This window comes from Accipiter gentilis, chromosome 5 (assembly GCF_929443795.1).
Source record: "Accipiter gentilis chromosome 5, bAccGen1.1, whole genome shotgun sequence".
Lineage (NCBI taxonomy): Eukaryota > Metazoa > Chordata > Aves > Accipitriformes > Accipitridae > Astur > Astur gentilis.
Genome location: NC_064884.1, coordinates 42,883,547 through 42,896,367, shown reverse-complemented (window position 1 = coordinate 42,896,367; position 12,821 = coordinate 42,883,547). Strand labels below are relative to the sequence as shown.

The 12,821-nt window shown below is 43.6% G+C and overlaps 2 protein-coding genes across 3 annotated transcripts in view; both read right to left on the bottom strand.

The window, feature by feature from the left end:
* Positions 1–283, bottom strand: part of TLK2 (tousled like kinase 2) — a 55,957-nt gene extending 55,674 nt beyond the window's left edge. Inside the window, exon 1 of one of the 2 annotated variants that reach the window (XM_049800655.1) lies at positions 194–283. The gene's annotated coding sequence lies outside the window, so the exon portion shown is untranslated. The remainder of the gene's footprint in view (positions 1–193) is intronic. The other variant, XM_049800653.1, reaches the window with a different exon arrangement.
* METTL2A (methyltransferase 2A, methylcytidine) lies at positions 25–12,806 on the bottom strand. Its single transcript, XM_049800664.1, has 9 exons — positions 12,568–12,806; positions 10,612–10,703; positions 6,258–6,619; positions 4,840–4,889; positions 4,295–4,355; positions 2,986–3,125; positions 2,088–2,194; positions 1,837–1,902; positions 25–477 (listed from the first exon to the last, which is right to left on the bottom strand). Exons 1-9 carry the CDS (start codon positions 12,654–12,656, stop codon positions 326–328), a joined length of 1,119 nt encoding a protein of 372 aa, XP_049656621.1. The 5' UTR covers positions 12,657–12,806; the 3' UTR covers positions 25–325.
* Between the last annotated feature and the right edge of the window lie 15 nt (positions 12,807–12,821).

Sequence of the window (12,821 nt, the reverse complement as noted above, 5' to 3'; positions counted from 1 at the left end):
AAGCACTCCTTTTTCATGTGGAAATCCAGAGTAAGAGTAACTCACTATTCAACTTGCTCAGCTGCTGTAAGACAGCATGACCGTTTCTTAAGTTGTTAAAACCAAAAATAATTTAAAAAACTCAGACCAGTGGCAAGACATCTAAAATACTGCTTGGTCTCCTCTTAGAGCATTCGTCCTTAGCAAAACTCACTTGAAGTGATGCTAGGCACTGTAAAAGGCACTGAGGTCCTGTGTGTGCTGAACTCCGTAAAACCACACTTCACCAGGAGACACTGCACATGGCCATGAAAAGGCTCAACCCCAAAAAGCATGCCCCGTTTCCTCACAGCTGAGGGGTGGCAGGCTTGCGGTATTTGCACTGGATCCATACTCGATACATCGTCATTTGTTTCCCACGGTTCACTTGCAATCGCCGATCAACCAGATTCTGGATTTTCTCCAGCCCAGCTGTTGTGAAGAGATCATCTAATTCATCTGGAAGCAGAGAAAAGGAGATTGAGGATGCCATAGCTTCCATTTAACTGATACCTGCTCACACTGAGGGCTAAACTATGTTGAGAGATGGGCCAGAGGAAACTCAGTCTCTCTCTGGCAGGGAAATGTAAAGATCAGACAGGACTTAACTACTGTACTATGGGGGGATTAAGGTCACAGTTTCTCTAGCTTCCCTTGAGTTTACCTTCTACCAAGGAAGGAAAGAATTATTTGGAGTACAACTAGAATTACAGAGTCTTGACAAAAAGAAAACAGCAGCAGTTTCAGGCATGGGTACCGCCTCTAGTAACTGATAAAGGGAGCATCTTCTGGCAAGTAGGGACAGATCCATTCCTTCCCCCTCCCCCCTCTCTCCAGAGGAATTTCAGACTGCAAGAGCAAAGAACGGGATCAGGCCTACGCTTTTAAATGGTGGCAGTAAGATCTGTGCTGTATAGGCTGGAGGGGAACGGGATTCATTAAGGTTAAGTTTGGGAAAAAAAATCCTTAAAAAACCACACCCTGTTGGGGCCCAATCAAAGCACTAAGAGCCCTCGAGGCTGCAACACTTACACTGGCAGGTATTCCTGACCAAGCAAATAAGTATCATAGTGCCCCAGCACAGTGGCCCTGGGCAAGCCAGACCGAGCCCAGCTGAGCAGCAGAGAGCTTGTTCAACTGCAGCCTGGGAGCACGTGATTTGTATGGAGTTTCTGTAGAAAAGGGCTAACAGGTCCCAGCTTGTGCATTTTATCAGATGCTTGCCATAGTGAAGCGTTTGCCAAACACGCATTAAACATTAATTTTGTTGTGACAAACAAGACCTGTGCGGTGGGGGAGTAATTCGTTGCAGTTGTGCCACTGCTCTAAAACTGACCATGCAGGGGGGCCTGTGGTGCAAATGACTGGAGGTACAATTGGTGATAGGCAGGGAGAATACAACCCCTGCTGAACACCAAGCAGCAGCAGAACTGGAGAGGCTGCCTCAGCTCTATGCTGAACCACGCCCTTCTTATATCCTCGTAGGAGAACAGTAAAGTTAACAGAAGTTCCTTCAAGTGCTGTCCATCTCACTCCATCCTCCGCAGGCAACAAGGTTCAAGGAGAGGTCCTCCAATCCCACCCCTACCAGTGCAGCAAACACACTAGTCTTTCTCTAAAAGGATTTTCCACTAAGGAATTCACCACACAATATTTGCATCAGCAAGTGCCAAGCCCAGATCCCTGTGCAATTGGGAAACTCTTAACATTTCACACTGCTCCAAGAAAGACAGGCTGCAAAGATCTAGTGGCAAAACTTGAGGGCACAGGGACAAAAAGAGGTGAAGAGAGTCAGAGGGATGTTCTCTAGTCTCCTACCTTGTGTGAAGAAGTAGACTCTGGTGCCATCACCTCTCACATAGAAGTTATCAGACAGACATTGACCTAAGGGAAAGAGGGATTTAAACAGTTACCAGCCATCACTTAAAAATCAACAACTGCCATCCAACAAGAGGCACTTCTCCCACCACATGCTGTGCTTAAGGGGATTTAATGAGCTGCCTCCTGAACTCCAAAGAAGCATCGTCTATTAGTGATCTGGCAAGACTCCTCAGGGGAAAAGAAAATACCTTTCTTAAACCGAAGCTGGGCCAGATCGTAACGGCCATAATCTCGTAACAAAATCATTCCTCCTGGTTTCAGAAGGCGACTCAGTCTATTAACAATGCATTGCATCCTGAGGAAAGAACAAAACAGCAGTATTCAACATTCTGCAAAATGATCTTTGTTTCCTTAGCCTACTTTCCAAAAAAAAAGGTATAAAAGTTTCAACTTCATATAAAGAGCTACCAAAAGCTAGCACTTTCCTGAGCTCTCTCAGACTTAGGTGGGTTGATTTTATTTGGCCGCCTTATTTCTGACACTCCCTGATTCTGCTTTTTTTCCTACAATGATAACTTAGCCTGCCGCAGCAGGGATTAACTGCTCTCTCTTACTAATTACAGAAGTATTTCCACTGGTTTCTGTAAAACAGTAAGTGAACTTGGAGAAAAATGCTGTGAAATAAAACCAAAGGGAACAAAAAAGAGAGACTAGTGTAGGTTGTAATACACTGTCACACTAAGATCACAGCACTTTTCTTAACTGTTTTCTGAACCTGGCCCCTCCCTTCTTGCCACCACCCATATGAGAAATTCATCCAGCCTTTGAGGCTTAAAATCTAGCAGCATACTTTCCACAAATGGGTGCTGAGTGCTCAGTGTGGCTGGGGTTCAGAACAGGTGAGCAACTGTGACTTCAGCAAGATGTCATCTATAGCCACTTAGCACTTCAAAATCAAACCAATCCTATGCCAGAAGTTGTTACAACAGAAAGTACCTGCGAATTTCCTTTTCAGAGGCTTAATGGAAAACTGGACCAGACACAGAATGAACTTTAATTTTCCTTGATATGAGGGGACCTACTATTAAAGAACTCCAGCTCTATATGCATTATCTTCTGCAACCAGAAGGAATTATTAAAACTTACTTCTCTGGGAGAATCGCTGAGAGGACAAAGATAAGAATAACAACGTCAAGACTCTTGTCTGGCATTGGGAAAGGACTTTGGTCATTGCACAGGTCATGGACAAAAGCAAAGCAGCGAGAAGAATCATATTCTGCATTGTTCTGTATTTAAGGGGAGAGGAAATAGAGCATTAGCAGCAAACCCTGATCTCAGTATTATCTGAACATGGGAGCATTTTAACTTCCACATACTAAAGTGGTGTGTCCAGAGATCTGGTACAGCCTCACTGGACTAAGACAGATGGGGTCAGATAGATTCCTTGGTCAGACAAGGAACAGGGGTGAAATGTGAAAAATAACTACACATGGGAGATTTACAAAGAGCTTTGGACTTGTTACATTCAATCAGCACTGCCAAAACCCCAAAATTGGATTGAGGGATTACTGCAATTTTAAGGTCAGATTTTCCACTAGTAGTGGTAAAAAGTGAGGGATTTACACTGTTAAGCTGGAAATCTTTACAAAAGTGAGAGCATCAGGGCCCTGCTCTACATCACTGAAATAAGTATTCAACTCCAAGCAGACTACTCCCTATGCCCCCAGAATCAAATCTGGCTGCCTAAAGTCACGCTCTTAAAAATCACATTTAGACTTCTAAAGGAAGTTGCATGTTTTTCTAAAGCTGCTGCTATGGATTGCAGTAGCCTCTATGAACAGTGCTTGTGTCACCTTAAGAGGATGAAATGGCATGCTGCCTCTGCTGCTGTGCTCCCCATCTCATCTCATGAAGTGACTGATTACATTTGATACTTCATATATTCTCAGTTCTGTTCTGACCTGAAATTTGTTAGCAGTATTTGTCCTTTGACTAAATGCCAGCCTCCTGCTCCACAGACAACAGTATCCCCCCTCAGCTGTCTGTGCAGAAGCAATCAGACCACGTTCCCAGAACTGCAGTGACAGTAATGCACACACAAACCAAAACCAGCTTCAGTTCCTGTTAGAAAATAGCCTGAATGTTTTCAAGGTTCAGCAGTTACTCAGCTAAAAGAGCACTGGATTTAGAAAAGTACTGACAACCACAGGGGAAAGGAAATCTGGCTGACTTGTCTGCTGCCAATGTGACATTTTGAGAACTCCAAGTTCCCTCATTTCTACAATCTTTGATGGCTCATTTTCATGATTTACCAGTACAAGGGTCAGCATCAGGGCTAGCTAAAAAAAGAAAGCTGAAAACACCGCTAAACAGCCAGTGCAGCTGTGATACATTTGTGTTAATGTGCAATTGGCACCATGTACTTCCTGCCTTCATAAGTCACCATTGAGTTTACCTGGACAAGATCCACAGCTGTTGTAGAAAAATCACAGCAGTAAACAAAAAGGCCTGGGTCACTGAAATAAATAAAAGAAACTATCATCATTTATATAAAGGTGCTCCACAGGAATTAAGAAGTGTCTCAAATGCACAGAGCACAGAATTGGGAGCCAGAAATCCTGGGCTTTAGTCTATCTCTGTCAATAATGCCTTGTGCAAAATCTGGTGGACCACGTTGCTCCTTTATGCCTCAGCTATTCTCATACGGAACTGATGGCTTACTTTTCCTTCTGGAAAAGGAGAGACACTAAGGCCTGTATGAAAATGCATTCAGAATGAGACATCATCTGTAAACTCACATCATGTTTCACTGGTTGCATTCTAAGACCAAAGATTCCTAAGCTCTAATCACAATCATTTGAAGTTGCAGAAGGCAAAGGCACCATTTGCACCTGGCCTTTCTCTAAGATTGTCTGAACTAAGAACAAGTGCAACATGTTTCCAGTTGTTTTTCAGAGGTTGGTATATCATGCAGGTAAAAACCTACTGAGAACTACTTACTTGTTGGTTTGTAAAATTGGGAAGACTGTATTTCCAGCACCACAGCCAACCTGCACAAAGTAGATGTACACATAGTTAAAATAATTTCTTCAGCATGTCCTATGCAGCTAATTTCAAATAATCTCTCTACAGCCATGGAACAAAGAGCAGCTCATGAGTAACAACTGAGCATAGCAGTGACCATTTGCAAATCTCACTGCGAGATCTGAATACGTTGAGCTCCGAGGAGCAGGCTTACATATAAGCATTTGTGGGAAACCACTAAGCCAGTTCTCGTAGAAGTCTTACTAACAAGCTATATATTGTTACTCTCTTGAAAACTGTTATTGCTGGAATCCCAAGCATAACAACCACTATGAGTCACTGAAGCATTGGCAAAGGCCACGGATTAGTTGCATTCACTTCCATTGAAAATCAGAGCAATGGAGAAGGAAGTTTGCTTTACTGTAATTACACCCTGCTGTTTCAGAGTTTCCTTCACTAGATGGCTCTTCCTCAAGTTACAACTAGGCCTACAATGATTCTGCTTTATTATTCCTTCTACTTGTTCCCATTTGAAGATGGCTCACACAACTGGGTTTGGGGAATTTGCCTCTAAATGTTTAAGGAATCAGTAAAATTGAAACAGACGGAGCAGCAAACACCACTGATGGCTTGCAGTGACAGATATTACTGAAAGTACTCAGGTGAGACAGGAAAGCCACAATGAACCAAGAACGCCAAAGTCTGTGGAAGTCTCAAAGCCTCAGATTAAATAAAAAAATCAAAAAGACAGGTCATATTAACTCTCCCTGGAAGGGCGGAACTTCCATAGAACATGAAGCATTCAACAAAAACAGTGATATCTACAGCAAACAAACTACAGGTGGCAGAGCAAAAGGTCATTACCAGCTATCAGGAGTCTCTTATTTAGAAGTTCTACAGACTTTTCTGGGACAAACCATGTTATCAGTCTTAGATTCCCCATTATTACATGGGCCATAAGGAACAAACCAAACAGCATCTTTACATTCTTGCTTTCGTTGTTTTGTTTCACACCTCCCAAGGCAAGGAAGAATCAGCACAAACATGCAAAACATAAATGACAAGGGAAAGCTTTATACAGACAAGTAAAAGAATCAGCTTCTTCAAAAGATGACTTTTAAATGCTTGTTTCAACATCTGATAGTAACAGTTTGTCTTTTAAACTCGGAAACTTCTTATGGTCCTTGTGCTCTGCCAATTCAGAGTCTGAACCAAAAGAATCCCAACAGATTTAAATCAGTTCTAAGCCGCTCTCTGTTTTTTTCATTTTACCGACTTAAAGCAATCATCCCATTCACTTGCTGTTTGGCAATGATATATGTTTTTATGTCCCAGTCACACTAACACTGATACAAGGGACTGTCTGATGTGTGACTATGTTTAACAGCTATTACCTCTAATATACGGTAAGATGCAGATGATCCTGGGTAATCTCCATCACTTTGATTCAGCTCACTGTACTTCTGTGTAGCCAGCTCCTCTGTGCAGATCTTGGATGTGTTTTTTATCAGGTTTAATTGATTCTCTGCCCTGGTTTCCAATGAACAATGTCCATTTTCACAGCTTCCCAGCCCTTCATTGTTGGAGTCATCTTTGTTACTAAATTCATGCACAGAATCGCCGTTTTGACTTGGGTTCCTGTTAGGTGCCAGCTCAGGAAATTCAGTGAACAGCCAGTGCCTGTCCTTGAAGAAGCCATTTTCGTGGATTTTGTAAAACTCATCCCAGTACCTCTTAGCATTCACCTCATATTCCTCTGTGAAGACAAACAAAAACATCACCAGCAGTCAAATCAGAAGGTCTCAGAGTTTAATCAGTTCAGACAGTGAGGGATCACTGCAGACATCTATTCAGCAATCTGATTTAAAAAGTAAGGTTATTGATTGAAAATCACCTTTATTTAAATTGTGGCATCCCACATAAACACTCAGCCTGCCTCCTCACAGTCACTTTGGTAGGACTAAAAAAGGGAAAAAGCATAGAAGAGGAAACTGTCTGTCTCCTGGTAGGATTTAAAGGAAGCTAGCAACAGAAAAGGCCTCTTTGAAGGAGACTGGAATGAAGAAATCCAGGTTTTACTTCCATCTCTAACACTAACTTGTTCAATTCACTGGAACGATTCATTTGGAGCCTCATGACACTCAGTCAAGCACTTACAACTTCTAAGGAATTCTATGACAGCTGCCTGGAGCTGAAGAGCTCCTGTCCAACACACTACCCCTTTTTTCAGATGGAGAAACAGAAAAATTAGTCAGCTATACAGGCCTGGCAGAAAGCTCAATTAGCATTTGCGCAATACTCCAAGATTACAGGACAGCATGTTTTACACAAATAGTGCTAGAGTCCAGCCTACAGCACTTTGTTTTCCATAGTTCTGTGCATGTTACAGCATCACACATTTCTGAAATTAAAACAAAAGAGGGGAATCAACAAAAATGACCGCTGTCATTAAAGTAACAGTGAAGAGCTAAGGTGGAAAGACTAAAGATGATAAGAATTAACTTTAGCAGCAAGAGTTATCATTTTCACACCAAGTGGATACATTCCAGTAGCAAGATGAGTATTACAGAAGGCTGGAAGAACTCTTACAAAGCTGTGATCTAATGAAATTCAAGTCACTCACAGAATTCTTTCCACGCACCTTCACAGATTTCAGATCAAGTACAGTACTAGAGGAACTGTTTTTTCCATGGGAACTGGCTTCTGAATTCTCATCAATGTGATGAGTTCTCTGTCCTGGGAAATAAGAGCTAATTATAGCATCCTATGCTTGTAATAACCTAGATGCATTAACATCCACGGCCAGAGATCCCGACTGCATTTCAATAACATGCAACTCCTTAGCCATCTTTGCACAGCAACAAGTGCATTACTGAATGCAAATGATTCTCCCACAATTAAAGATGACGACTGCATGTAAGAGTGGATAACCTCTCTCCAACATCTACTGAGAGTAGGGTTAAGAATAAAAACAGGCATCTTAAAATTGGAGATTAGTATTATTATCTCAACTGCAGTTTATTTATTAGTCCTTCTGAAAAGCATACAAGTGTTTAGAAGATATCTGAAGGGAGAGAGTAAAATAAACCAAGAACACCTGGAAAAATATGTAGCTTCAGCCAAATATAGAGAAAAATGGCTTTAACAAAGAACCAGAAGTCAGTCGTATGTATATTTTTAGTAGGATCTATCTCTGAAGGACAAATAGCTATATATAAAAATAATCTCTTTACCTCAGCTACAAGGTTTTTGTCCTTTTAAGAAGCCTTGTCCTTAAACCCCAAGCCGAAAGAAAATTTAATGTCTGATATTAGACTAAAGCAGTAAGTTTGTACCATGATCTCACCGTAGCTCAAAGTAAGCAGGGCCAAGTTAGTTTACTTTTTGAGCAGGAGAACTCAATGACTGCTAATGTCAGAGGAAGAAGCATTATTGATTCATACCCTGGCACACTCCTTCCTGAATTGTCACTTCTTCCATGTACTAGTAGGGATATGCAAGGCTGCTGGGGCTGGAAATGCTCTTTGACCTCACAGAAATACAAAGTCCTGATTCCTGCTGGTCCCTAACCATTCCGTGACAGCCTGACTGTAATGGGATGCTTACCTGAGGTGCTGGGGCAAAATTCCAGCCCAGCCATTTTGGATTACCCACATTTTTGCCACAGTATAACACTGAACAAGACATTGTGCTCTTCATGTGTTAAATTACTGTGAAATTCTGTTGGATGCTATTGAACAGCTGTTATACTCCAACCCACATGTGTGGAAGCTTTATTTAAAGCTCATTTACCTCATAGCCTAGTGTTTTCAAAGCACTGGAATAAAGGATCAGTAACAATATAAATGCAAGAAATCAAGGGCCAGCTGACAAAGATCATGCAAGAAACAGATTTAAAGCAAAAAAAGACCACATTAACTTTTCAGTCTGACTTCCTGCACAACTTATGCCAGTAAAGTTCATATAATACTTGCTTCAAGATCCTTTTTGTGGTATTAGCTCACGGGGACATCAGCGTGCAAGCCAGATTTCTCCAGAGACTCTCTTGATAAGGACTCCTGACTTTTCTGCTCGTCTTTGTAAGGACACCCCCAAAGCCAAGCCCATACTCACCCTTTCACATTGCAGAAGAAAGGCAAACAAAAGTTAACTGTTCACAAAAAAACAGGAAGAGAACCAGGGACCCCCCGAATTGCATGGGGGCTAATTATGGAGCCTCAAAAGGAAACCAAGAAACTCTTCCACTTCTTTCTTTGTTCCCAGCCAGGAGACACATCTTCCACATACCCCATAGAACTTCTCTCCTTCTTCAGAACAAATTCTGACAGCCCCAAGAAGTCCACAGAATAATACAGCCATAATGACCAATAGCCTGCCTTTGTTCTCCTGCTTGGACATTACTGATTCTCAAAATACTAGACCCTTCAGGCACATTTGCTGGGCTAGCTTCCCTACATTTCAGCCATCCCATTGTCTCCACACGCTTCCCACTGAATAGCAACCATCAGAATTTGACTGGCCTCCATTGTTCAGTCTGGGAAATACATCATGAAGACCTGACAAACTGCTCTAACAGCAAATTGTTCCACAATTTCATAGTTGTATATAGGTTCTCAAAGCATGACAGACAGCATCCTTTAATGTTAACCAGATTTTAAAATGAACTCAACACAATGGGCATCACAATAGAAACTGCTGGATACTTCTGGGAATCCAAGAAATTAGGAGGGTTGCTCTTTGGTATAATTAAATTTGCTATTGTGAACACAACTGGAAGCTATATGGGAAGTGTCTCAATAGCTCCAGTAGTGTTCAGCATCGCCTTACAGATGACACAGTCAATTTAATTTGAACAAAAGGAGCAGATCCATCCTAGAGCTCGGCAGGGTATAACAAGATCATCATCAAACAAGTCTCTTATCATACAAAAGAACAGGAAGCCATTTCACCATCATTTAAGGGACTGGATATCTAACAGGTCTGGAGGAAAGACGCATTATTAACCAACTCAGAACAGCTTCAACCGTATTACTTGACTATACAGCTGTGCACCTTTAGTTTGATTCAGATTCAGGTAAGCTTTGCATTTTGGATGTATAAATTTCCTTTAAGCCAAGTCTGAGGAAATAAGAACTTTGGAATCCCTCTTCTGCCTCTCTGATGATAACTCTTCAATCAGGATAAAATACTTTTTCTTCACTTCTGATTTAATCATTATCATGCTGTTTGTTAACCTGGTAGAGATGAATACGGACACTACTTTATTAGACCGTCTTAAGAGAAAAACCAAGCTTGCATTAGGGATAGCTCCACAGCATGCAAGCAAACAGAAGATTGCCTGTTAGAAGTTAAGCTTTAGAGAGCAAAAGCAAGCAGAGAAAATAAGACTAAATAAGGCTGTTGTTCTACACTGAAAAAAGTTTGTTGACAGGAACACTAACAAGTATTTAAACATACACAACATGAACAAAGAAGCTCAACCCCAGATGACTCCTCCCAACCAAGACCATTTCTGTTGCAGTAGGATGAGTCACTGGAGAAGGTGGAAAAGTCAGAGAGGTAAATTAAGAGCAGAAAGATTCCTCCTCCTCCATTTTTCATTATCAACAACTAGGTAATGTATTTTGAATGATTCGGGAGAGGGGGGAAGGGAGGAATAAATGATGATGCACATGTAGCTCTGGCCAGACTCTTCCGCTCTAGTATGCACAAGTCAAGACTTAGCATTAGAAGACTATCCAAAAGTACCTTGTTTATCTTGTGGCAATAGCTGTGAGCTGTTCTCTTGAACTTTACTCCTGGCACTGGCTTCCTGCTCTTCTGACCATTCCACATTATCCCTGTTGTGAAAAATAAGATGAACTACTCAGCTGAGAATGGTAGGGCAAAGACAGAGAGAAAAGAGAAAGGTCTAGATAGCCCTCCAAACAGACAGATGTGGAGCTTTTCCACAATCTCTAACTCTAGCTCAGCAGCAGTACAACAGCTATAAGCATATACAGTTCCCGGTGCTGAATGAACTGCACTCGTAGCACTACAAAAGATGTAACTGGAATGGATCCCAAGAAAGACCAAATCTGTCCCCTAATCCTTTTCCCTATTTGATGCTCAGCCAAGTTTAGAGGAAATAAATCCTTTCAGCAAAACCACGAGGGCACTCAGCACAAATAGGCCTCATTGGAGAGGAACTGCAATTCCTTTTCATGCAGTGAAAAGCATTTGTTCCTGCACAGGTAGACACTTGGATGCTTTCACTCAAGCACGTCATCAACAGCTGAAGTATCTGCCTTAGAAAACTACACTTTCCTTCCCAAGTTAAAACAAAAAAGGCAGTAGCGTTATTTGGAAGGTGAAGTGTTACATTAATATTAAATCCAATTGTGAGAAAAATATGCAGGAAGCTTTAAAGCATTAATAAGTATTAATAACTTAAATGTGCATACACAGTTGTGTAGTCATTAAAGTGATTCACTTGACCTTTTTTCATTAAAACAAGTGAATGAAAAGCAGAATACAAGGACCAAGAAGCCCTATTCTGGCCTCAGGAGGAATTAGTCTTTCGACATTAACTCACAAAACAAAGACTTAAATGTCAAGTGTGTGAAAAACTAGATTACTAGGAGTTTCTGCAGGAAAATACTGTTGAGGATATGCTTTTGTAACATACCTTTGGTTAGTACAGTCCCAAAATGAATGACAAGCTGATGCATGCATGTATTACTTTATTACAAATTAAACATACCCAGTTCTTAACAGGGTATAGCAGCCAGAGACCAGAAGTGGACATATTTACTTAAAAAATTCAAAATACCTTCAGTTCCCAGCAAATTTGAGAACTTGGGTGCTAAACATATCTTAAAACAACAGCTTTCTCCAACCAAAGACCTCCTGTTCCAAACTAACACCTAGCACGACCTCACTGTTACAGCATCTTGCGGCAGCAGATGGGTGAAATGATCTTTGTTCAATTTATACATTAGTGACTAATGTATACAGATGGAGAAAGGTTATAGATTTCTGAGAGCGGATAATTTAACTTTTATTAACTACAGCAATGAAACAATTGCTACAAAGCAAAACAACGCATCCTCCTGAAACATCAAGGGAGCCAGAGGAATCCCAACTGCTTCGGGAGGAGCCGAGGAAGGCTCAGGACCCCTCGGGGATTAGCACCCCGTCGCACCGGCCGAAGAGGGCAGGGTCCTCCCGCCCCTCCAAGCCCTCCCGCCACCGCCTGCCACCCCGGCAGGGTCCCAGCCCCGGGGGTGCCGGGCCCCCGCCCCAGGCCCCCCTTGCTATCGGGCCTCCAGCTCGGGACCCACAGCTCCCCCGGCCCCGCTCCGCGCCCCGGTGGGCGCTTCAGAAGCCAGCCCGGGCGCCGGTTCAGCGCGCTGGGAGGGGAGCGCGAACGATGTCTGCGGCCGGGCCCCCGTGAAGCGGAGCGGGGCAGCTCGGGGCTGAGCCGCCCCGGCCGCCGAGAGCCCCGTTAATCCAGCACCTGGCCACAGACTACCGGGGCGGCGCGGACGAGCCCACCCCCGGCTAATTCCCCACCCCCAAGCCCCCGCGGCCGGGCGCGGAGAGGCACCGCAGGGCAGCAGCGCCCCGGCCGCCCCCCCCGGGCCTCTCCGCAGCGGGCAGCAAAGGGCCGGGGATCCGGAGTGGGCACAGACGGGGCGAGGAGGAGGCGGCGGCCGCCCTCACCAGGCGTTGTGCTGGAAGAGGCGGGCGGGGTCGGTGAGGAAGCGCCTCCCGAAGAGCCGCCGCTCCGGCGCCTCTCTGGGCGCCGCCATGATGGGCCGAGCGCCGCCGGAACCGGAAGGACGGTCTCGCCGCCCGACCCGAAAGAGGACTAGGCAAGGGGTGGCGGTCACGTGAGGGGCGCCGTTGTCACGTGGAGGGGGCGGAGGCGGGAAGCGCGCGGCGGGAGCGGGAAGGGGCGCCCGTTACCTCAGAGG